Here is a 27,133-nt window from a genome sequence, read left to right as displayed (position 1 = left end):
TAATCAGTAATTAGTAACTAATTACTTTTTTCAAGTAACTTGACCAACACTGAAAATGATACAGACAAAGACAAAAACTGTGGTATTTTGTAAATATAATAATAAATGTGAATTCAATGTGTAATTGTGTAACTTTATTAGCAGCGTCCTCCTGAAATGCACCAACAACATTGAGAGTAACATCCTCCTCTCTGCTTCTTGACGCTCTCTAGTCGCTTTGGTAACGCGTAAATAGTTCTTTCAAAATAAGACACACGATTACAACACAGGAAAAGGCCCAGGGAACCCGACTTAACGATCAAAAACCCTGAAAACCATACACTTCACACCCGAGCCTCAACCGGCCCAGTACCAAACAAGCCCTGGTGTTGGAGACCACTGCTGTGCAGGAGACACGGCACTAGATTGATTGACAATGTCTACAGCAATCAGAACGCACAACACAATGTGCTGTAAAAAAAATCAAAAAATCAGAGAAACAGTGAGTCCGCGAAAGGTGAACCACGTTATAGCGAGGGACCACTGTACAATAATTTCCAGTAGCACTGCTGATATATGAAATGGTGAGTTTTGAGGTTGTCTTCAAACAAGTGCATTGTACTAGAAAATGGTGTTTGAAGGATTAAAAATGTAAAAAGTAATGACTATTTTATATTTGTGAAAAAACTTTATGCAGAAAAAGTAGCAAAGAAACAAAAACATAACACATGGACACTTTTCGCCACGAGCAAGCTGAAGGGATGGTGATTTAAAAAAAAAAAAAAAAACCCAGAGTATTAAAAAACACTTAGAATCAAATTTATTTATCAGCAGCATCAATAGTAACAAAAACACAATTTAGTTTTCACTGTCAAATTCGATTTAACTGAAGTTACGTGTTTCCGGTTACTGTGGAGGTCGCAATATGGCGCTCCCCACTGGCTGCAGCCAGGTGCTCTTGGAAAACTACGCAAGCACTACAGACCTATGGTCAAGTCGTACAACGGAACCATATATGAGCTTCACAGTGCACTTCCTCACCGAAGACTTTGAACTGAAAACACGGTGTCTAGAGACTGTGTATTTTCCAGACTCTCACACTAGTGAAAATATAGCCCATGTATTACGTGAGGTTCTAGCCAGCTGGGATCTTAAAGAAGACGGACAAGTGTGCATCACCACGGACAACGGTGCCAATGTTGTGAGAGCCACAGAGCTAAACAACTGGGTCAGACTTCAGTGTTTTGGACACAGGCTGCACCTTGCAATCGGTAAGTTTTATTTCAGGACAGATCTTTTTAGCAATGAAAATGTGCTATTATCAAATTGTTTTTAATAGCTCCAACTTATGTAATGACAATATTGATAGGGATAATGTTACTTTTTTAGACAACTTTAGTTATAAATTTCTATTGGTTTTTAAAAAAAAAGGTTTTAAACATGACTGTTTTTTTTGTTTCCTCTTCTTTCTCCAGAATATTCTATCAAGGATGATGCCCGCATTGCCCGAGCCATTGGTCTTTGCAAAAAGTTAGTTGGACATTTTTGCCACAGCTGGAAAGCAAAGATGGCTCTGAAAAAAGCACAGCAGAAGCTCAACCTCCCAGAGCACACACTCATCACAGAATGCCCAACCAGGTGGGGTTCCAGGCAGAAGATGATCGAGAGAGTCCTGGAGCAGCAGTGGGCCATTTCTGATGTCATCTCAGCAGACAAGAAATCAAGACACCTGATTCCTACTTGGCAGGATCTTGAGGTACTGGAGTCTGTCAACCAGGCATTACACCCCCTGCAAGACTTTACAGATGCCCTGTCTGGTGAGAGTTACATTAAGTTCTGTTCCACTTGCCCGAAATGAACTTGGTAAAAGAGCTTTTGTCAATTTAGCACCCTCGGCTTGGAACAAACTGCAGAAGGACTGGAAAATGACTGAATTCGTTTCATTAAGTGCTTTTAAATCTAAACTACGAATCCTTGAGGCCGAGTCCATAATATGCAACTGTTTTAATTAGATTGATTGTCATTTTAACTGCCTTTTTTTTTTTTTTTTTTTTTTTAAATTGAATTTTATTTTTATTTGTTTTCTTTCACTTACCTGTGTTTGAGTAATCTCTGTAACTGTGAGACACCTGCTGCTGCCTATCTTGGCCAGGTCTCCCTTGAAAAAGAGGTTTTTAATCTCAATGGGATCTTCCTGGTTAAATAAAGGTTAATAAATAAATAAATAAATAATTAGTGTTTCATATGTAAAACCAGTCCTTCATCTGATGAAGACGTCGGTGCTTGCAGAGAAGGAAGAAGACAGTGATTTGACAAAATCAATTAAGAAGAAAATCCTTGACTACCTGATTACTAAATATGAAAATCCAGCTACCCAGGAACTTCTGGACATGGCGTGCTTCATGGATCCCAGATTTAAAGTCAGCTACATCAGCACTGATCGAGTCTCAGACATCAAGACCAGAGTGATGTCAGAAACCTTTCAATTCATATTTAGTCCAAAATGTTTTCTTTTCCTATATTCTGCTCTCTGTTCCAGGAGAGAAGCTCCGCTGAACCAGAGGCCCAGACAAATGATCCACCCAGTCCTCCCCTGAAGATGGCAAAAAAGTCACTGGGCAGTTCTGTCAGGGTCCCTGTGCCTACCCGGTCGGCTCAGTATGGCTACATGTTTTTGTTTTCATTTTGCTCCTGCTCTCTCCCTTCCTCCCTTTCCCTCCTCCCTCTGCCTGGGCGGAGCTCACCTGTGGGCTCCCGCCCTTGGCCCACGCACCTGGTCGCAATGACACACCTGTGGCTCATCACGAGTGTTCCAGCTCCTTCATAAGGTGGCAGCTTTGTGTTTCTCGTCGCTGGACCGTTGTCGACTCTCGTCAGTGTAACCCCAGCTCAGTTTACTCTCGTGTGTTTCTCAGCGATCTCCCGTCAGTAACCCCTTTGTGTCTCTGTGAGCAGATTCCCTGGACCAACCCCTGTGTTACCTGAGCGATCGTGTGTGCGAGGTGTGGAGTAAGCTATCGTGTTTTCTGTGGAGTGTGAAGAGGAGCGTGAGGCGTGGACGGAGTGTGTGTGGACTGTCAGCGTCTTTCCCCATTCGTGTGTGGACCCCCGGAGCCCGTCCTTCCCCTCACTTTGTAAATAGATCACCCGGTGTTGCTGTAATAAAGACTGTTGTGCTTTTGGATTCAGAGCCTGCGCGTGAGTCCGTTCAGTCCCGCTGTGACAAGTTCAAGGCAGCTCCAATCCCTACCTCCTCTTTTATGCATCTCTCACAAGCTGTTGAAGCTGAGCTTAACAGCTACTTGCTATCCACGGCCATAGACAGTGAGGAAGACCCCTTGGCATGGTGGAAACTCACAAAATTACATTCCCACAGCTAAGCAAGCTTGCAAGGAAGTATCTCTGCATACCTGCAAGTAGCTCACCTTCAGAGAGACTTTTTAGTACATCAGGAAACATAGTAACATGTCAGCGCACATGTTTAAAATCTTGGAAAGTAAATATGTTGGTTTTCCTTACCAAGAACTTGCCATAAAAAACATTCACTCAGGAAGGATGAATGCAAGATACAGAAACCATTTTGTTTTTCAAAGAAGTACAAACATACACTACCTACATTGTTCTTAATTGTTGATAATATTAGTCTTGGCCAGTACTACCACAAAGGTAGACAATTGTTCTTTGGTGTGTTTCCACAGCAAACAAGTTCTTACCTATAGTTTAATCTAGTAAAGTTTCCTCTCCAGTTTTGACTTACATCAAAACTACTTGGTGAGTGGTAAAATGATGAACAACTGCATTGAGATAATTTGCAGTATAATTAAAGTTATGTTTATTTAAAACTAATTATAGAGACCGGGAAGGATGTCTTTCAGAATTCAAGCCTCAGAAAAATTTTTATGGGGCAAGTGATCCCTCCCTGGGGCCAGCTGCCCCGCTGACCCCAGTAGGCACCCCCATACTATGCAACCCGCCAGGGAAAGGGGGGCCCAGGCCCATCCGGACCGGGGCCTAGTGCAGCAGCGCCGCCTGGCCCCACAGAGCCCGGGACAGCCCACCCAACCCCACCACAGAGAAAACTGCACCCACCCAGTCATCCACTCATCTTCCAGACTACACAAGACAATAGACGCCCAGGCTGAGATTTTCCTCCACCTCTCCTATATCTCCCCCTCCTGCAGAGTGAGTTCCTGAAGAGAGGAGACCTCCTGCAAGATGTAACAGCCTCCCCCACCAGTTGAAGAGCCCCCCAGGTGGCTCAATGAGCTGGCGGAACCCTGCGCCAGGGCTGGGCCCCCATACACCCACCCGCCCACAACCCTGGCAACACACCAACCGGGACCCAAGCCCCCAAGGCCCAGCCAGGGCCCCAGCCCAGAGACGGAGCACCCCCAGAGCCTCACGCCCGTCCCGGACCCACCCAGGGGCAGCCAGGCTACCAGGTCAGTAACCCACATCCGTCAGCACAGACCCTCCCCTAGCCCCGCTGCACGCAGCCACGAGGAAACCGTCACCTAAGAGCCAACAGAGCCCCTAATAGGCCATGACCGCAACCCCCGGGTTGAGCCCTCCAAGGAAGATGCTCCTGGGGAATCCCCCGACGCCCCAAGCCTGTCCCTACCCCCACACCAATCACAACAGCTAAAGGTGGGACCAAACTATGACCCCCCACCCCCACTAGGTGTTGGAGCTGATCAACGGAGCCCAGAGCAATTGATCTGATGTGGTGGCAGAGGCTGTATCAAGACTAATGTAATCTAATAGATAATTTCTATATTGGTTAGAATTAAGATTATTTTTATTTTTTCAGTTCATGAGGACTGTTTTCTTGGCTATGCATAGGGCAGTGAAAACCATATGGGCTATATTCTTTTCTGTAGTGACATTATCTAAGCTGCCCAACAAACACACTAAAGGGGAAGTTGGAATGTTACAATTCAGACACTTCGTTAAGTCTTCACCAGAGGTGGGTCAAGTATCCAAAAATTGTACTCAAGTAAGAGTAGCATTACTTTCAAATATTATTACTCAAGTAAAAGTGAAAAGTAGTCATCAAAAAAGTTACTCAAGTAAGAGTAAAAAAGTACTTGGCGAAAATACTACTCAAGTAGCGAGTAACTGTTTGAAATGTACAATTTATTTTTTAAATAAATGCTATCAGACAAACAAAGATAAATAAATATACAAATTTTAGTATTTTCAAATAGAATATATGTAAAAACATCAACAAAATAAGGCACAACAATTCTAATTTCCAGATTTCAGTTTTTCACAACATAAAGCTTTTTTCACCAATACCTACAGTAAATAATATAAATATATAAACAGTGCAAACAATTTCCAGTGACAAGATATGCTGTAAACTTTATATTCATTTTTGCTCCAAATGGCGCAACAGCCTCAGAGAAAACATTAGAGCGAGGCATCTTCAACATATGTACATACAAGGCAGCTCACTTTACCATAAATTGTATGGGTGTGCATCTATTTCTGCATATTTAGCAAAAATGTGCCATTTCTTCACTCAGTGAAGTGATGGTTAAGCTTCAGTAGCAGTTTGCTCTCAAGGTTCTTGCTGTGAAGCTGTAACTGTTTAGCAGTGAACAGGAGTCCTGCATGACTAAGAAGTCCTTAACAGGCTTCAGATGCAGGAAGAGCTGTATTGATTTTGATCAACAGCTTCTTGATGTGAGGAACGCCATGCAATAGATCCACAACTCCAGTGAATGGACATGAAAGGTACCTCTCCAGCTCCCCTGCTTCTGGCTTTTCTGACCCCATGGATCCATCATCTTAGTCGAATAGGCCGCTGTTTGTGCTGGCCTCATCCAGCTCTGACTCTAGGTGATGTCTGATGAAGTTGAGACCTGTGGAAAGATGTATGGGTTTTGAAAGAATTAGGTCTGGTCATTATAGTGTTGTATACACTGCCAAGCTGCGGATGTTTGGCAAGAAGATTAGATCACACTGGAGATGTTTTTACTAACTCCTGTTGAAAAACAAAATCTTGTCATTCATATCCCGCACAAACAGTTTGCAATGAATTTGAGATTAAGTTTAAAATAAGAACGCGTGCAAGGCTAAGCAGTGCTAGCCAATAGATCCTCTATGCACCGTTTGGCTGTTACTCTAGGGAAAGACGAGAAAGGCAGTGATGAAAGCCGTGACTGGAGCTGCAATGTAGCCTCTAATCTCAGTTGTACGTTTGTGCAATATAATTATCACGTTCCTACAATATAATATTTATATTGTACGAACATGATAATTATGTATATTGTAATAACATGATATTATATATTTCAAAGGTGAGAGGTATATTGTACCCTACATAATAGTATATTGTACAAACATAAAAAGTATATTATTAGAACAATATACTTTTCACGTTATAACGTGATATAGCTCTATTTTCTATTTTTGCCTGGGTGGCAGCTCTACGTTTCCGTACTACGCTTCCGTATCCAAGGCTTTTCAATGTGGCCTCACAAAATTATTACAACTACAACAACCATGAAAAGAGTTGGATGGACATTGCTGTTCAATCACAGCTGCCTGGTCAATGTTTTTCATTAGTAATTTAGCAAAGTTGATGGTGGTGGTGTGTGTCTGTGTGAGTGAGTGAAAGACAGAGAGGGAGAGCAAGAGACAGATTTTGTATGATAAGTTCCATGTTATAAACGCACAGTTTGAGCACTCAGGTCGCATCAGAGCATCAGGCTGTATAGTGTGAGACCCTGTATCGTGACCTGAGCTTCTAACCCCTGAAATTCAATTGTACAGTTTGAGCAGGAGCTGAATAACGCAACTGAAAAAAATCGCAGTTTGCCCAGCTTAATGCAGACTGTTTAAACTAAACAAGCTGCTGTTTCACATAATAAACCCTCTCACCGCAGTATTGCCTTCTGTTTTAACAGTTAAAGCAGTAGAGACAAGCTGTTTGAATGTGCGTGGAAATCTAGCTTTTTAACCATGTGTTTCTTCTTTCCGTGTGTCTCTACCAGCTCCTGGGATTGTCTCATGGATAACAGCAGGGTCCTTATGTGGATCAAGGATTTGAAATGTTTGGGCTTGGGCCCGCCACACTGTAGCGGCCACAGTTTCAAACTGGTCATGTGATTGCATGGCCATATCTGATTGTTAAAAAAAAAAAAGTCACCGGAAACTCCACTGGCGGAATATTATCTAATGTGTTAAACTAATTATTTTTTTAAAAGTAACGAGTCTAATTTTGCAAATGTAGCGGAGTAAAAGTACGGTTTCTTCTTCACAAATGTACTCAAGTAAAAGTAAAAAGTATCGTGCCAAAAACTTATTTACTTGAGTAACTCGTTACTACCCACCTCTGGTCTTCACATATCTCATGCCAAAACTTCTGAACTGGTGGACAGAACCAAAGAGCGTGGATATAATTGTCCGGTGAATTGGTTTGGCAGTGTGAGCAGTTGTTGGTAGACGTAAAGCCCATCTTGAACATGCGATGACCTGTATAGTGCACTCTATGTAGTATTTTGTATTGAATTAATTGAAGACTGGGATTTCTAATTAAATGAAAGGTTTTTAAGCATATCTGAGACCAGAAGTTTTGGTCTAAGTTAACTGATAAATCCGCTTCCCATTTTGCAATAGGAAGTGATATTGATTCATCTGTTTTAGAAAGCATTCTGTATATTTTGGAAAGTAATTTTGGGGTTTTAAGAGTAAGAAATTGTACCACACTTGGTGGTGTTTGTAGTTCAACTTGACCCGGTTTAAATCTCTTTTTTACTATGGATTTAATTTGTTGATATTCTAAAAATCTTTTCTTGTTGATCCCATATTGTGTAACTAGTCTGTCAAATGGAATACATTCTGTTCCTTCTAATATATGTTCTAAATATTTGATTCCTTTACCACTCCAATCTGGAAAGTTTATCATATTATTGTTTTGTAATATGTCAGGGTTGTTCCAGATAGGTGTACGTTTGCATGGGATTAATGAAGACTCCGTCAATTTTAGAAACTCCCACTATGCTGTCAGAGAAGAGCTGATGCTGATGCTTTTGAATCATTCATGTCGTTGGATATTTGAGCTGGTAAATGGTAGGTCTGAAATCTCTAGATTATTGCAAAGTGCTTGTTCTACATCTAGCCAAGGTTCGTCTAAGAGGGTATGTTTTAGCCATCCTGAGATAAACTGAAGCCTGTTGGCTAAGAAGTAGTGCTGAAAGTTAGGTAGTTCTAATCCTCCTTTATCCTTGGTCTTTTGTAGAGTTTTTAAGCTTATACATGGGGGTTTATCTTTCCAAAGGAATTTGGACATATATGAATCTAGAACCAATCTTGTGGCGGTTTAGTTGGGATCATTGAGAATAAATAATTTATTTTTGGTAAGACCATCATTTTTATAGTGGCAACCCTTCCCATGAGTGACATGGGTAGACATTTCCATCTAGCCAGATCGCCTTCTACCTTCTTTAAAAGTGGGATATGGTTTAATTTAGTTAGATCTGCAAGCTTGGGAGAAACATTAATACCTAAATATTTTATATTTCCTGATTGCAGTGGAGTAGAAGAAGAATTATAGAAGGAGCAATTAATCGGAAGGACTGTAGATTTTGACCAATTAATTGAGTAATCTGATATTCTTGCAAAAGAGGTTTATCAATTCAATCACCCTAGAGCAGGGGTGTCAAAGTCTATTGCACAGGGGGCCAAAAGTCAAGGCACACTTTAGGTCGCGGGCCAAACAAGATAAACATTTATTGAACACACTACAACAATGTTTTTTAAACATAAATATGAATTAAAACAGACAGGAATATTATTCCAGATTAAATAAACTTTAAAAAAAAACTTTAACTTTAAATATTTTGCTCCTCATAAAAATATATCCTGTCAAAATTATGTAAGTTAGAAATATGAACATGCTGCCAAAAACCCCAGAAAAAATAAATGAAAGCATACACAAGGTTGGAGCCACATGTAGACGGAGCTGGGGCACCCCCCTTTTCCCTGTTCATGCCCTATCGGCCCCCCTGACTACACTTTGCTAGATCCGCTCCTGCACAGTTACCAGCGGTCAGCTACGTAGAAAAGGATCCTGGTCTAGAAAGTAATATTAAATAAATTCTAACAACAGCTTATCAAGGTTAAACGTGCTGCTGTTGTTCAGCTGCTGGTTTCCTCTTTCTGGTGCAAAGTGGGCCAAAAACAAAGAAGAGAGAAGGACTCGCGACAGAAAAGCCGATCAGCTGATCATTAAGCAGTTTCATGACTAAAGTAGCAGCAGGAGACGGAGGGAGAGAGAAGAGGCAGTCGCTCCATATATCAGTTGTTAAGCTTAACGTGGATATGCTTTACAAACATTCAGAGATGAACTTACACATTTGCCTTACTTCTCTCTGGGATAACTTCCTCGGAGATGAAATGCTGGTTTGCTAGCGAGGCTACAAATACACACAGCCGCTCTATCACGTGATGCGTACTGCTCCAACGTGCTATGGTTATGAGCCGAGTTACGCCGTGTCACAAGTTTTGTGAGGTGTTTTTTTGATATTTAATGGATCAGATTAAATTTTTTATTTCTCTCCAGTAATCTACGTCAGTATTGGACCGATACCGATACGTAATATCGGATCGGTCCATCTCTAATAGAAATCTCTGAAAATGTTGTTTATTTGTTTCGGGTCATATACTGTGTTCCCAGATGAATCTTGAACAGCACATATAGTTGTTTTTTATTTATTTATTTTTAGCTGGTTTGCTAGAAATTTACCAGATTTATTACCATGTTCATAATTTTGTAAGCGTAGTCTTTGTACTAAGAATTTTGGTTTTTTTTATCAATTATCTCATTTAATTCTTTTTATTTATTTATTTTTTGCGTATTTTGTTCAATGTTTCCTGATCTTGGTGGGACACGTAGGCTTCTTCTAGGGATTTGATGGTTTTTTCTAATTCCTGAATATTTTTGTTTTCTTCTTTCTTTTTATGTGATGAGAAAGAGATTATTTTACCTCTCATCACAGCTTTCCCTGCTTTAGACTTGTAGTCAAGACCGCCTAATCCGAGACCAAGACAAGACCAAGACCAGAGGGTATCGAGACCAAGACAAGACCAAGACCAAGTTGAGACGAGACCAAGACCGAGACCGAGTCGAGACGAGACCAAGACCAAAACCAAGACCGAGACAAAAAGTCTTTAAACTGCAGCCAGATGCTGCTTGGTTTACGGGTGTCAGGCATATTTATGTGTTTTTTGCTTTCGCACCCCCTCCTCACCGCTGTCTACTGTCTCACTCACTTACTGAGAGGACAGACGCACGCTCCACTTGACTGTCGCGTCTCTCACCCTCTCTGTTTTTCACATAATGATATTATCCTATATCCTCGCATGTGATTGGCCACAATATGGAGGGATTGGAGCATAACTGAGCCACTGTGTGAGAGCTGAGCAGCGAAAAGGAATTAAGTGAGGGTAGAAATGACTGGAAGATTATTAGGCTCTGTTTTGAGTTTTGTTCAAAAAAGAATGACTTCATATAGGAAAAAAATAAATATCACATATGCAGGACACCTTAAACTAGTTTTTAATTAAGCAGCAAGGCAGAACAAAGTCGGGCCTGTATCAAGACACAGGGACTAAACCCCAATTCAACCAGACCCAGAACTGATCCGGAATTAAAACAGGACTACAACAGTAACCAAGACAGAACCAGAATCAGAACTAGATGATAGTAGCACTGAGAATCATCATAGACCTGCACTACACTTATTTTTTAATTCTACCAAAGTACACTATTTAGATTCTAAAAAGTTTATATAATTATTTAGCCTTGTTGTGCAAACAAGCCTGCATAACTTAATAAATATAGAATTTGAAAAGTAACAAATGGTATCTAAAAAGTTACACTAGGTACTAGATACATGTTCTGATGAGTTTTGGCAAACAACCATTTGACTAACATGTGTGTCTCACCTGCTCTTGTTCCATCTCTGTTCTGTCCTCATTCTCCTCTCTCTCCCTCTTTGTGCTGACAATCAAGCCAAACACCAACATCATCAGATATACAGTTGAAACCAGATATTTACATACTCTTCAGATAAAAACACAAACACTTTTTTAATTGTAACATCAAATCAGACTAAATGTTTATTTTTTTAGATTGATAAATATAAAAACATATTTGTTAACTTTAAGAGTAAAGAGAGAAACTATCTGTATTTCTTAATTGCAAATGGCACCAAATTGTATTCAAAATTGAGCCACACTTATGGAGCTCCACAATTCTTTTCCTGGTGTTTTGGTTGACATCTCCTGATTTTCACATGTCACAGAAACAGGCTCTGTGTTTTGGGGGTGCCTTATATACATCCACAGGTGTGCCACCAATTTACTAACATGGACTCTACTAACCTATCAGAAGCTTCTTCAGCTCAGAATGGAATCGTCTGGAGTTTTCTTATTAATTAACAATAAACTTAGTGTATATGTACTCCTACATTTGATGAAAGTGATTAAAATAGACAGCTCCCTCTTTTTATTCTGACATTTAACTAATTCAAAAGATATTTCAACATTTATTTATCTAAAACAAAAGTTTACTCTAAATTGATGTTTAACAGTAAAAAATAGTTTTTATGTTTTCTACCTAAAGTGTATGTAAATATCTGGTTTCAGCTGTGAATATACTGCTGTGTATTGAAATTCCTCTTGTTTTGCATAGATATACTGAACAACATACATAGCATAATATATAAAATAACATCTACCTGAGTTTTTTCTTTGAAAGAAGCTCCTTATGTCCATTGTTGTGTTCATCAGTACACAATTGAAACTGATTTAGAGAGTTTGTTTAGCCGTGGAGGGTAACAACTGAAAACATGAAATGTAAGCTAAGACTCTCTAAAAAATCAGCATTGTTGTTCAGCTTTTTATTTACCATTTGTTGATTCACTCGAAGAGTAAGTAACGCAACCAACTGATCAGTTTGATATCAATCTTTTGTGATACACCGTCATATTTACATTATTAGTTCAGTACGAATGATTTGCTTTGGTACCTGGTCAAACTTAAGCTCTCCTCTGTCTGCAGCAAACTCGCAGGCAGCAGTTTCTCCCCCCTCGCTCACATGCATGCTGTGCTCAGTCGCCTAGTGCCTGAGCTCGGATCATACCAAAATTAGGGGGAATTTACGATGGTGCCCCATGCTTCTGAAAAAATGACCCGGCTTAAGCCCAGTAAGCCAACCCCCCGCTCCGCTGATGGTTGACTCCAAATCTCCCGAACACTATGTCGATTTGAGAATGGAAGACCGAAACAGCGAGACCAAGACCGAGACCAAGACAAAAGTCCGTCGAGACCAAGACAAGACCAAGACAAAAGTCCGTCGAGACCAAGACCGAGACCAAGACAAAAGTCCGTCGAGACCAAGACGAGACCAAGACCACGTAAAAGTGGTCTCGAGACATCCAACTCTACCCTGCTTCCCATAGAACAGAAGCTAATGTTCCGGGAGTGTCATTATAGTCTAAATATGAAGTCCATTCTTTTTTAAAATATTTAATAAAGTCTTCATCTTTAAGCAGTAATGTATTAAATCTCCAGTTTTTACTTGCCATAGTATTATTCTTGTGCATTAGTGTTAAAGATACAGGAGCATGATCGCTGACAGCTATAGGGTGAAACTTAGCGTCTGAAATGTCACTCAGCAGTGAGCTGCTGACCAAAAAATAATCCAGACGAGAGTAGGAGTGATGAACATGTGAGAAAAATGTGTATTCCTTACTGTTGGGGTGAAGGGAGCGCCATGCATCGCAAAGACCAAAGTCGCTCATATACTGTTTGATTATATTTGTGGACTGCCAATTACGCTGAGTTCCTGCTGTATTGAGCCTATCCATTTCTTCATTTAGTCCAAGGTTGAGGTCGCCTCCAAGAACAAGTGTGCCATCTAAGTGTTCAGAGAGTGCACTGAAAAAACTGTGAAAGAATGAGGGATCATCAACATTTGGACCATATACACTTACAATACATAGCTTTTTATCAAGTATAGATAGTTTAATGATTAAGAATCTGCCCTCTGGATCTATAACTGTATTGAGTACTGTGAAATTAATATTTTTATGGATTAAAATTGCTACTCCCCTTTGTCTAGAATTATAACAAGCTGAAAACACATTAGGAAACTCAGGTGTTTTAAGTTCATTCGAACCTCTAAGAGGTCTGTGGGTCTCTTGTAAAAGGACAACATCTGCCTGTAGTTTTTTGAGTTGGTTAAATATTTTTAACCTATTTTCTCTGGAGCCAGCTCAAATCAAATCAAATCAAATCACCTTTATTGTCACGTCACATGTGCAGGTACACTGGTACAGTACATGCAAGTGAAATTCTTGTGTGCAAGCTTCACAAGCAACAGAGTTGTGCAAAATACAATAACGTGCAACAAGCAAAATATAAAAATGGTTAATCTAAAAAGTAATAAATATATGTACCATATATAAAGGTATATACATTACTGAATGTGTGTGCTAAATATGTTTTTCTACGTGTGTGTGTGTGTGTGTGTGTAAGTGAGTGTGTATATACATGTTTTACAAATGAAATAGAGTAAACAATAAAATAAGATATATAAAATATAAAATATACAGAGGTAGGTATGTGCAAAACAGTGGCATTAATGTACAGTATGGAGTGCATAATGTTGAAGTTCCAGTAGTGAGGGTGAGGTGTCTATGACGTGTTCTCCATTTACATTCCATGTAACAAACCTTAGTGAGCCCATAGATGTCTGTGTATAACTAGGGGTGTACACTGTGTGTGTCGCTTACACAGGTGGAGAGAATACATCACTTGTTCGTAAATAAAGAGAAGGAGAGAGAGAAAAAATGTGTGGCAAGATGCTCCCTGAGTCTGACTATGTGTGTGCATATTTACTAATATGAGTACGCTTGGCTTAAGTGTGTATATCCTGTACGTCTGTGTGTGCTGTCTGACTGACGTAAATGTGCTGCCGTTGAGCGCATGATTGTGTGTGATTGTGCTGTGCGTATAATCTCGAAATAAAGGATGTTGTTTGTGGATGAGTGTCCAAACAGGTGATCGAAGCAGTGAAAGAAAATAAAAAAGAAAGACACCAAGGACAAGGGTGAGCAGCATAAAAACAAGAGAGGGAAAAAGAGAGAAAAAAAAACGAGAAGGAAAAAACCCCCCGGAAACATTCCAATCAAACCATTGACGGAGAGTGACGGTGTTAATTCTGCTATGATATTACACTTAAGATGCGATTTGATATTGGTAAGTTAAACAGATTGTTGGGTCTAAACTCAGACCCCGCTGTATCCAGGACTTATTCCCATGAAAGAAAAACAAGGCAACAGCGTTCGATCGATTACTTGCGCAAGGGAGGCCTCGTTGGTATCTTAGCTCATTACGAAATGACCCCAAATCCAGCCTCCTCTCGCTGCCTTTTATTGAGAGACAGTTCACACAAAACACAGCAAAGCAACGCCCACATGGTTCTAAGGCATTGTATGTATATGTGTGTGAACCTTTATATGTAAGTAGGAATGTGTGTGTGTGTGTGTGTGTGTGAGACCTCCTGCTGACCAAAGGGTCGTAAAAGCAGGAAGCTTACATCAAAAGAAGCAGATCTTCCAGATAGGATGCATCTGCAATAAAACACTATAGCCCCTCACCCAGAACCTCGAGAATCTGGGGAGGGGGACTGTGAAATTCCTTTCATCCCACAGTTAAACAATATAGAAATGGATGGTAAGCATAAAAATGACAAACATTTAACAATTCACTCTGACATTTCCCTCCTGTTTTGTGATTTTTATGCTCCAAATTATTCCTATGTAGTATATTCTCAGCCATGCACCTCTTGCTTAACATTTTCAGTGCAGGCGTCATTCATACACAGGCCTCTGTCATGTCATTCATTTCAGTCATTTCATATTGTTGTAAAAGTACATAGCATTGATCTTATACACGGCAAAATGCATCCTATACATAAGCAAATCAGTGTCAACAGTCCAAAAACACGAGTTAATATTTTCAAAAGAAGATGCCACCAAGGACCAGACATTCACCAAGCTATCCAGCCATGTGGTGCATCTACTCCTGTCGTGCGATTCATTATGTATTCCTGCAAATAAACAACTGAATGTAACAGTCAAACAAGAAGAATCAACATACTCAAAAACAGTGTTGGGTAAGTTACTTTAAATTAGTAACTTAGTTACATTACTAGTTACTTCTCTAAAAAAGTAACTCAGTTACTTCAAGTTACTCGTTACTTTCAAAGTAACTAGTTACTAGGGAAAGTAACTTTGGTTTTACTCAGAATTCTCTTGTTAATGTGTTGCTTCCGTAACTGGATACCCAGCCAGATTGCCAGTCTTCTAGCTTGCTTACTTGCCACAAGTGCACTGTGCCACCTACCAACAGAAAGGAGAAAATAATGTGCACATTTCCACAAGAGAAATCCCACGCCTGGACCGTCGTTGACCGCCGCCATGATTCTAGCCTGCTTTTACATCCAACACACAAAAACTGCAGTCGTGGTGCTTTTGATTGTACTCAGAACTTGGAAATTCTGCCTTCTGAATAGGAAGATGTAGGTAATATGTAGGTAACACCAGACTGCAGATGAGCTGCATACAGAGCTGGACTGGGACAAAAAAAATCGTCCCGGGCATTTTGACTAGCCCACCATTATAGGAAAAATCATAAAGCCTTTGAATGAAAATAAACACTGTTGTGACAGTGATGAAACACTGTTCTGATGGTATATATGTATCAATCTATCAATTGTTTGTTGTAAGACTCAGATAATTATTTTTTAAAAGCGAGACATTTTAAATGAGAATAATAAAGAAAAGTATTTCCTTGTGCCCCCTTTCCTGTTAATGCCCTACCTGGCCCCTGGCAACACTTTGCTAGATCCGCCCCTGCACAGTTACCAGCTGTCAGCTACTTAGAAAAGGATGCTGGTGTTATTTGTTTCTCAGAAACAGCTCATAACTTCCCTTCAACTCATTCATGTCACCTAAAAGGTAAACCTGTTTCTCCATCACCTGTTCAGCTCTGATGATTCAGTAAGGACATCTCCTGGTTTCATCTGCATGTTTCCTCTCACCAGATAACCAAACCGATATCATGACCAGCAGCTTTACAGCTGTGGCTCCAGCAAACATCAGCTGATACTAGAAATTAATATTAAATAAATTCTAACAACAGCTGATCAAGCTTAAACGTGCTGCTGTTGTTTAACGCGACATCCGCTGGTTTCCTCTTTCTGGCGCAAAGTGGGCGATAAATAAACGAGAGAGAAAAGCCGATCAGCTGATCATTGATCAGTTTCGTGATTGAAGTAGAAACGGAAGAGGGAGGGGGGAGAGAATGAGAGAAGAAGAGGCAGCTGTGCAGCTTCAGCTTTGTGTCTTTTTCATTGTAGCTGAAGTCCGGGACAAACTATGTTCCTTTTCACCTCAGTACGAAACGCGTAATATTTTCTCTGAATACAAGACGATTCTGTTTTTTACGGGACGGTTGGCAACTCTAATAATTAACCGTATGAACAAAATAAAGTTCAACATCAGTAACATAGCACCCACCCATCTGTATAGAAACTCCGTCATGCTAGCTAGCACGCAGTACGAAAATGTCAGCATACCGAAAATAAACTCCACCTAAACTTGGTTTATATCTGACTCAGATAGACTGCAGGTCATAACTTCTTACCTGAAGTTCAGTTCACCTGACACGCGGACCGGTGGCCGCTTCGGGTCTCTGCTCTTGCCTCCCTTTTCCTTCATCCACCTGCTGGCTTCCACCACTTGCTAATGTTATTGAATCTGTGGAAGCTCGCGATATCCACCATACTGAGTAACGAGTAACGAGCCTATCTAAATCCCAGTAACGAGTAACGCGTTCCTGGTTTTGGCATAATAACTAGTTACCGTGCTCGTTACCACAATAATAACGTAGTTACTGTAACGCGTTACTTAATAACGCGTTAGTCCCAACACTGCTCAAAAATCATATGTCACTACAATACAACTGTATACAGACATAGACATTCAAACACATCAGTTGACTTTATGTTTTTTTTTGTCCATGTGGCTCTCAGCTAACTTCAAAGCTGTAGCCTGGTCAACACCCTTCTTTATGACTCCTATCAACCCCCAAATCTTCTCACTGTAGGCATCCTGTGGGGGTTAGAGTCAACTGGTGAATTACCCGCATTTACAACTCTTCTGTCCTGTTGTCACCACAGGAAAAGCTTTGTAAAGGAAATTGGATCAAGGTGTTTTGATCTTCTTGGCTCACAACCTCAACCAGCTTAGAGAAGTGTTCCAAGTACGTTTACTCCTGGATGTGTTGCCACGGCAACCAAACAAACTGTCTCGCTCCCAGTGATGCTATATGGCCACAGTCCAGAAGAATGTGTAGACAGTGGCATCACAAGCATAACCATTGGTCTCGTTCTTTATGTGAGCGGTTGTGTTCACAAACTGCCACCAGTAGTTGGTTGAAAACCCCATGCGGGTACTGGGTGTGGTTTGCTCTGTCCCAGTGCTCTTCCTGTCATCCCATTCAGGGTCCACAGGCACAAGAAGGCGCACAGCACATTCCCAGCCATTCTGATGAGTACCTGTGGCTCAGTTGGTTTCTTCACCGGATTGAGACGAGGGGCCCTAGAGGCTTTCCCCCCCCTTTGTATCCGGTCTTCCTGCCACTTACCCCGAGCTGGCCTGGATGTGTGTCACCTTCTTGCAGTGCGCTTGATGTATCCAAGTAATCCTTTCAGCAATCTTCACTGCTGTGGTCGTCGTCAGCAGCATCCAATATGGACCTTCCCACCGTGGACTGGACCAGCACTTCCTCTCCATGGCCTTGTCAACATCCAATCTCCAGACTTCAGACTCTGCTCCTGTGGAGAAACAGAATCATCTGGCAGATCATTTGTTCTCAAGACTTCTTTATTTTTAAACATTTTAAGCATCTAATTTACTAATATGCTCTCTCTTCTGCTCTTCTATCATCACTACAGAAGACTAGAACTCTAAATACTCTAACATACATAATCTCAATGAGTCAGACCATTCTCTGTTGGAGTAATCCTCATGTACATCTTAACTAATTCTATACAGTCTAACCATGTCCTGCGTGTCTCTTCCATTGTCTTAACTTTACTGTTCCATTAGTTCTTTCTATCAACCCTGCACTTTGTGGGTGATATGAACAATGATGTTTTAGTGTTATCCCTAAATGTTGTGCCATTAATCTAATCACTTCATTTACAAAGTGTGGACCATTATCACTATAAATGGTCTTGGGAATCCAGTGTTCCGGGATGATATTCTTACATATTGCTTTGGCAACCGAAATGGCATCTACTTCCCTAGTTGGGACGATTTCTACCCACTTTGAAAAAGGACACACTATCACTAAACGGTACTTATAGTTATTACAGTTGGACAGTTCTATAGTCCATGTGAATAACTTGAAATGGGTGACTGGATCTGGGGAATTTCCCTCTCTTAGGTCTCAAATTACCCCGAGAATTGTGCTTGCAACATATCATACATGACCTGCAAAAATTTTTTTAAGGGTATTTAATGTTAAAGTATAAACTACTCATTATCTCCCTCCTGTTGCGACATGGCAAAGCCCATGGCGCAAAATAGCAGCAGTCTTATACAAATTCTAAGGCAGTATTGGTTTATCACACAGATAACAAACACCATCCTGCAAGCTCGCTCCTACTGTAAATCACAACTGTTTCCCTGCAGTAGATGAGTGGCCCTGCATGTCTACCAGTGCATCCCGCATAATAGCCAACGTCTGTTGGTGTTGCATTGCTAAAATGTTAACACCATTGTTACGGCCCTAGCTGGGGCTCCTGAAACTGCCCTTGTGTGGGCGTGGTGTTTTTCTCCGCCTCCTCCTCTCTTGCTCCACCCCTGTTTCTCTCACTCTCCTTTCTCCCCAGGATACAGCTGTTCTTGGTTAGCCTCGTTTGCCACCTGAATCCAGTCAGCAATCACCTCTGAGGCTACTTAAGCTGGGGATGAGCTGTGAGCAGGGTGGTGTTCTTAGTGTGTGGTTATCCTGCTCGTAGCGTGGAGTTGTGGAAGCAGTATAGCTGCTTCACGTGAGTAGTGTGGGCTTGTGGGCCTCGGCAGCAGTAAAGCTAGCTGCTGCTAGTGACAGGGTGAGCTTGTGGGCCCCTGGAAGTGCCTCCTCTTGGTGTGGAGTTTTTGTTTGATTGAGTGTTCTTTGTTGTTGTAACCTTTGTTTTCCTTTTTCCAAGGGTTATTGGTAAAACGGCGTTGCCGGCTCTTTATGTTAAGGTTATTTATAATAAAGACTATTTTATTTACTAAAAACACCTGTCTGTTCTCCTTTCATTCTGTTCTGGACCCATTTGTTACTGGTCCCCTCACTCGCACGCCTAGACCCCTTCGGGGGGGACGTAACAACCATGTTCTTCTAAAGTTGCCTCTTTCGCGATCTTATCTGCAAAAGCATCCCCTAATGCAACTGGATCTTTCCCTCACATGTGTGCTACACATTTACAAACGGCAATCCTACTGGGTAAAAACTCTGCCTCCAGCAGATTTTGCAAGAGTTTGGCGTGTTCTACAGGTTTCCCTGTAGAGGCTGTCACACCTCGTCTCACCCACTGCATCACAAAGAAATGTAATGTAGCAAATGCATACTGGCTATCAGTGTATATTATCACATCTTATTTCTCTGCAGCATTACACGCTTCCGTTAAAGCTACTATCCCTGCTACTCAAGCAAATATGAAACATGCTAGTTGTCCTACACAGATAACTTCGTCATTATCTACTACAGTAAAACCTGTTTTAGTCTGTCCCTCTACTGTTATAAAACTCAACCCAACAAACCAAACCTTTCCCTCACCAAGTGGCCCATCTATTAAGTCAACCCTCGGCTGACACTCCTCTCTACGTGCTGTCTACACTCATAAGAAGTGCCCTCTTCTGTTGTTGGCAAAAGGTTTGATGGATTCAGAATTGTGCATCACTTTATGGTTATGTATGGTTATGAGAGTAACAGTAACATTAAAGACAAGTGTCTTGTAGGTGACAGAAATGTAATTTTAGTCTGCAGTAGTAGACATATACCTCGTGTGGAACTAACAGTGTCAAAAAGGTGAAATAAACTATTTCCTGAAACATTGTACAGCTTAAGCTGCTGCACATACTGATCTCACGCATGGAGGTAAAGCACAAGCAACTAGAGCTAATCTTTTAGGATAGTAAGTTACTGGCTTCACTTGTGGAAAAAAGTGCTGTTAGTTATTTCACAGTCACCTGGCATTTGTGCTGTTCACAGAACCACAAGTCCATCGCTGGACCTCCTCTGCGCTGTCACTTTTTGGAGCTTGGCACGCTCCCTCAGGTTCTCATGATTCAACGTTGCTGAAGATTTTAAAGGCAGAGCACGTCGTACACCTTAGTTGTCTTCCTCAACGTCAACGTCGCAAGTCTTTCATCTTATTTAAGATTTTGCAGTGCAAAGTCTCCTCATGACGATCTCCTGGAAGCCCAGTAGCACAGCTCTCTGTGCTGAAGGCGATCTCCGATCCTCCTGAAGACTCTCTCCAGGCTTCAGCTTCCATCTTGTGGACGATCCTCTCAGTCACTCCTTCTCGTCATGGCATCTCACGACATCTGCAAATTAAAATGACACTCCTCTCGCCACATGGCTTCCGCCATGTGTCAACTCCCCAATGAGACATGTACAAGAATGTTGCACAGTCTCCCTAAAACAATCTCCAGGGTTTGTCCCTTGGAGCAGCCATACTCCAACCTGTAACCCTGTGTAAAAACATCAGTCAGCAATTAAATGTTTAGCTTGTCTAACTCTCAGCTCCACCTGGAGCCTATATTCTGGAAGACAAATCTGTTAAATCAAACTTCACATTTTCAACCGACTATAGATCATAAGAATAATAGGGTATTCAGCATAAAAGACAAATATCATGTGCAAGTTTTCTCCAGTCATTAAATCACTATTATTATTCTCATAATTTGTCCCAAATCATGAATCATCCCAATTTATTCCACAATTTAATCGGTGACTTCCCTTAAGCAATGTCACTCCACTCATTTTATCACTGTGAGCTCAATAGTGGCCAGCTAATGAGCCCCATATTCAACTATTCTGTAACCACTGCACATTTGTTCAATTGTCACTTGTCTGTCTGTGCTGAATCCTTTACAAGCACTCTTAAAGAAAAACAAACATTAGCCAAACACACGGTTCATCCTGGTTGTCAGGTGCCGGCCATCCAGATTCCAGAGATGCTGTAAAAAGAAGTAACACTGGTTTCAAACAGTGTCACACTGTATTCACTTCTCCCCTGTAACATTCATATTTTCTCCACAACACAGTGTAATTTAATCATCAACACACAGCCTGTAACCACAGTTTTCTTCACACAAAATCTCAGTAATCCTGTGGTAGAAAAACACATCATTAAGTTGTGTCCTGCTATAAATCACATGATTAACCATCTGCTGTGAAAAGAAAGGTAAATGTTAGCGCTGCGCATTTGTATACACTCTTTCTCACAGTAATCTCTGTGAGCAACACAAAGTAGTTAATAACACACCCATGGTGAATTCACAGACACAGAAAATTTTAAACTAAAAGGTTAAATTTGCAGAGTTCACATAGTCATGTGACCCATGTTTCCTCTTGTGTTCTCCTTCTGTTCCTGCAACAGAGACACACAGAGATACATCCACACCTTTGTCAGGTGGGGGTTAACTTCACACAATGGTGTTAAGTCAGTCAGTCTTGTCAGCTTTTGTCAGTCAGTCAATTTTTCCACTCATTTTTTATTTGCTGACAGTAGAACCTCTCGTGACGCAATAAGTTTCTACTGCCAGCAATGACGTCATTTCAAAAAAGAAAAAAAAGAATTTAGACTGGATTACGTCGCTGAATCCTTTTTGGCAGGGACTTGTTTTCTGATTGTCCTAAATAAGTGACTTTCTCCCAAGCCCATTTTAATTTTTGGAGAAACTCACTTTTGCAACATTTTTCTCGACGATGAGTCGTATAGCGCTTCTGTTCTAATCGTGCATATCTGTTCAAACAGAGATCATCAACCGAAACTTTCAGTGCACCATGAAAGTAATAAAATAAAAAAGAAAGGAAAGAAAATAAAGGAAAGCAAAGGAAAGAAAGGCCTTGTTTAAGTCATGACACGTGTTCTTCATGCCAGGGGGATAAATTGTAACAACCCATTTGGCAGGCTCAACTTAGTAACAAAAGACAAATCAACAGCCAGTTTAATCTCAAACATCCATCCAATCAGCCACACACAACATACAGCATAACCCTGTTGTCTCATCACATAATAAGTTTCTTCTCATATAACCAAATGTGTGCCATGGTAAAACTTCTTCACACACCAGAAACTCACAATCAGCTCACTCATTTAAAACCCCTCATCAGCATTCTGTTTTCCTCTATGATGCAGTCATCTGTCCTCCTATAATATTCAGTCCACTAGTCTATGTATCACTTTCATCTTACTAGTGACTTGGACAAGATGACAAACAGAATCTCATGCTTAAGATACTGTCTGGTCTTCATGAGTATCATTTATTGTGTATGCATGTAGAGTTAGTATGGTTAATGCATTTTCTGTATGTTTTTGTGTTCCTCTCTCATCACATTTTCATTAATCTCATCACTGCTTAAGACAACACACATCTCTCTCTCTGTCATAAACAGAAAGTAGCATTACAACTGTTTCAGGCTGAGAAACACCAAACACTCTTCGTGCTATCATTCACCACACAACTATGTTATTTCTTTGTCCGCTGGGCAGGTGACCTGCAGAATCACGTCTGCCCCAGCTGGATACCTTTTCACACACACCGTGACGTCAGACACGCTCACACTCACTTCTGCTTAGAGCACAATTTCACTTCATTCATCAACGATCCACACACCACGTGCTGCCCAATAAAACTTTGCAGTGTATTTCATCCTCTTTCAAGGCAGACTTCTTTTAAGTTTGCAGCAGGCAACGCGACTTACACCAAAACCCAGGCTACGTGTACACAACAGGTCACAGAATTCCATTAACACCGCTTAGGTTTCCTTCTGTGCTGCTGCGTTCACTTACTGGCACTCACACACATATACGCTCATTCACACTCTTTTTAGGCCTATAACCTCCCTAACCGCGGCGAGCTCTTTACCTCCTTACCATTGGTGGAGAAACCATACACTCAACGCCCTTAAGTGCGGAGAACCTTTTTTTATCTTTATAGAGCTCTATCCTCCTTTCGGTGGAGAAACCGTCCTTACCCTCCTTCTATTCAGTGGAGAAACCTCTTTAAACCTCCTTCGGTGGAGTAACCGACTTAACCCTCCTTAAATAAATCAAAAAGATTAAAAACAAAAAACAAAAACAGAAACCAGGCAGCTTGCGTCTACACGCACAGCTTGCGCACTCACGTACCTGCTTTAACGCACGGGCACGTAGCCGCTCTCTAAGGCCTTCTGTACTCACTGTTCGTGTTGTTTCCATTCATGGGAAGAATCTCTGTATCCCGTCAATCGCCATCCATCCCGAGGGGAGTTCAGGCGCAAACTGTCCGGCCTAGAACAAAGCAAAGTACTAGGGCTTTCGTCAATCGTCCCAGACGATTGCTGCTAGCAGACTGCGGTGGCGTCCTCTCCCTCTCCTCGGTGAATGCGATGTGTTAGGATCCGGCTCCGAAGGACCAAATAAATGTTGGGTCTAAACTCGGACCCCGCTGTATCCAGGACTTATTCCCATGAAAGAAAAACAAGGCAACAGCGTTCGATCAATTACTTGCGCAAGGGAGGCCTCGTTGGTATCTTAGCTCATTACGAAATGACCCCAAATCCGGCCTCCTCTCACTGCCTTTTATTGAGAGACAGTTCACACAAAACACAGCAAAGCAACGCCCACATGGTTCTAAGGCATTGTATGTATATGTGTGTGAACCTTTATATGTAAGTAGGATGTGTGTGTGTGTGTGTGTGTGTGTGTGTGTGTGTGTGTGTGTGTGTGTGTGTGTGTGTGTGAGACCTCCTGCTGACCAAAGGGTCGTAAAAGCAGGAAGCTTACATCAAAAGAAGCAGATCTTCCAGATAGGATGCATCTGCAATAAAACACTATAGCCCCTCACCCAGAACCTCGAGAATCTGGGGAGGGGGACTGTGAAATTCCTTTCATCCCACAGTTAAACAATATAGAAATGGATGGTAAGCATAAAAATGACAAACATTTAACAATTCACTCTGACACAGATGTTAATGCAAGTTAGTGTGAGTGGACATGAAAAGGGTGTAGCGGATTCTTATCTGGTGTGAAGTTAATACAGCCATGGAGTGATGTCGGGGGTCGCGGTAAAGCTGTCCATCCACGTACAGCCGGTCCACAGCGATGACAGCGCGGGAGCCCTTCTGGATGAAGCCGCGTCAGATTGGGAAGAGGACCCTGCGTCGTTCCCGGATCTCTTTTCGGAACTGGTCGTTCACGCTGAAGTCTGTTCCTTTTAATTCCCTGCCGCGGCTTTTCACCTGTTCCTTTTCTTTGAAGTGGCCGAATTTGGCCACAATAGGACGTGGTCTCCCGGTCGCAGCCCGCATAGGGCCGATGCGATGTACCCTATCAAAGGCGATGTTCTTCATCATGTCCTCTGGCAGCTTCAGGTGGGTTTTGATGAAGCTTTTCTGTCTCTTTTATTTTTTTATTTTCTCTATTGAGCTGGGTAACATTTTCTGTGAGACATTTCACCGACTCCCTTAGCGTGGCATTTTTAGCAGCAAGCGTTTCCACCTGTTGCTGGCTGAACTCCAGGGATTCTCGCAAGGATTTAAATTCCCGGTGAAGAATCTCCACCAAGCATCAAAACTGGACAATCACTTGTCGATTGACTCCAGTATGTCGGCAATATCTTTGTCGGCTGGCGATGTGCTGGGGGAATCTGCCGGGCGAAGTCTTTTCGACGAGGGTGTCTCAGATTTGGCCGGGGAAGCTGCACTCTGAGCCTTCTTCATCACGAGATCCTGGAAGCACTGATCGATATAATCTTGGAGAGCCTGTAAACTCTCCCCGTTGTTCTCCAGGGTGTTGGAGATGATTTAGACAAATATTGTTAGTTATAAGACAATTGATAAGTGTATTTGGTAATACTGAAGCTTAAAGGAATTTGTTCAATTCTAAACTACCATTCGCTTTAATTTTCCGCCAAAATCTCTGGCGTCTGACGTCAGTTACAACATGAGTCGCTTACCTTGTCCGTCACTTCCGTCACGTCCTCACTTCCCGTCCTGTGTCCCTCCCTTCCTTCCCTCCCCATCTCTAGCTGCCTCCCTCTTCCCGCTCCACCACAATCACCCACACATGCAGGACCTTGGGGTAAGGGTGTGTCACCAGGGTGCAGAGGAGGCATCCCCCCCTCTGTTCCCTTCTGGCTGCCTGTGCCTCAATTTTATCCCACAATTTAGACATTCACATTACTCACACTCTCATTACACATACATATAGGATCTTGGGGGTGGGCACGCTACACGGTTTCCAAAAGACCATCAGGGTCTACAACCTCCCCCCTGGCGTCGTTGCCCACCTCTCAATTTTAAATACATGTAGACATTGAGGGCTATCAGGAGGGGCTATGCGCTTACCTGCTGCTCTCTGGCAGGTAGCTCCATGCCCTCCTGGGTTTTCAATGCACCTTAGAACACACATACATCAACACTACATATGAGCGGGCGGAGGGAGGTTTGGAGTCTTCACACACCCCCGTTCTCTGCGGCCCGCTGGAGCAGGGGGGCTGGAAGGAGGAGTTGGCCGTTTGATTGGGGTCTGGAATGTGGGGCCTCCCTGCTGCTGCCGAGCCGGGGCAGTCTCCTTCTCTCCGCCCCAGGGAAAAGGGTAACACTACCTGGGTCTGGGTGCAGTCTCCCCCTCCGGAGGCAAGGGTACCTAGACCTGTGGCTTAGAGTACGCTTGAGGAGTGTGATTGTGTGTACAGTGTGTGTACAGTGTCTCTTTATGTCTGTTTCCACGTTGGGTGAGTGTTGAGTAATTGCACATGAGAGCATGAGGGTGGGAATATATGTTTGTATCTGTGTGTGCCTGTATGTCTGTGTCTATATGTCAGGTCGGGTATCAGACGCCACCTCTCTAGGGACATCTCAGGTCTCTTGTGTTCTGAGGGCCTCTGGATGTCTGGAGTCTTGATCTCCTCCATACCTGCTTCATACCCTGGAGGACTGGGCTGTGGCCCCCCACACCCTCTAACAGATCATCACATGAAGGAACCTTTTAAATACAAGCGCGCTCATGCTCACAGGTGTACACACGGGGACTCACACACGCTAACTACACCCTTTTTGGCTCCTACCTCAAAGCACACTGTGCGCTGTCGATCTTACGTGCTGTCCAATAATGTTTAATATTTAGTTTTTACTGTTACATTCCCATAGATCATCGTGATGTTGTTTATTATGTTGCTCTTTTTTTTCTGCTTGTTTTCTTTTTTCTTTCTCAACAGGTGATCCAGGTGATTGATATATGTATTTTTTGTCTGCTTATTTTGTTGTTTTTTGCCCTTTATTCCCATCCCTCTTCCCTGTTGTTTTTCTTTCCCTTTCTTTCTCCCCTTTCTTTTCCCCAGTCAAGTCTGTCCCGTATTTAACAAGTGAAAATAAAATAAACAATAAAAGGGGAATCAAATAGACCATTACGGCAAGGCTGGGATGGTCCATTTGGTAAAGTAAATCCATTGGGCATCTTTCTTCGCCTTTAGACAATAATTCTGATGGCAAAAGAGCCAAACGGGACCAGCGCAAAAAAAAAAAAAAAATTTATGGGGGCCATGTTTCAATATTCGTGTTTTTTTTTTGTTTTGCTATTTATTTTATTGCAAGTAATATTGTTATCGCAATATTGATCACAGTTATCGCACATCGCAGGTTTTCGTAATATCGTGCAGCCCTAATGTCTAACCTTTAAGGCAAAAGCTCCAACTCAGTAAGCATCAACTGCCTTAGCTTTACATACAGATCCACTGTATGAAACACATCATCTGAGAAGTCCAGGTTATGTTCTGACATGGGTTCTACACAGAGATGA

The 27,133-nt window shown here is 41.8% G+C and overlaps 1 protein-coding gene across 1 annotated transcript; it reads left to right on the top strand.

The window, feature by feature from the left end:
• Positions 1-490: 490 nt before the first annotated feature.
• Positions 491-2,192, top strand: LOC120441479 (zinc finger BED domain-containing protein 4-like). Its single transcript, XM_039616721.1, has 3 exons — positions 491-563; positions 897-1,250; positions 1,455-2,192. The coding sequence occupies exons 2-3, from the start codon at positions 905-907 to the stop codon at positions 1,835-1,837; spliced, it is 729 nt and encodes a 242-aa protein (XP_039472655.1). The 5' UTR covers positions 491-563; positions 897-904; the 3' UTR covers positions 1,838-2,192.
• The last annotated feature ends 24,941 nt before the right edge of the window (positions 2,193-27,133 follow it).

This window comes from Oreochromis aureus, linkage group 8 (genome assembly GCF_013358895.1).
Source record: "Oreochromis aureus strain Israel breed Guangdong linkage group 8, ZZ_aureus, whole genome shotgun sequence".
Lineage (NCBI taxonomy): Eukaryota > Metazoa > Chordata > Actinopteri > Cichliformes > Cichlidae > Oreochromis > Oreochromis aureus.
The sequence above is the reverse complement of the archived record's forward strand: the minus strand, read 5'-3'. Positions and strand labels throughout refer to the sequence as shown.

What these genes read in the sequence shown, in the direction of transcription:
- LOC120441479 (XM_039616721.1), top strand. Translation starts at nt 905, where the DNA reads ATGGCGCTCCCCACTGGCTGCAGCCAGGTGCTCTTGGAAAACTACGCA. An exon ending in CAGGCTGCACCTTGCAATCG is followed by an intron (nt 1,251 to 1,454) that starts GTAAGTTTTATT and finishes TTCTTTCTCCAG; the next exon opens with AATATTCTATCAAGGATGAT.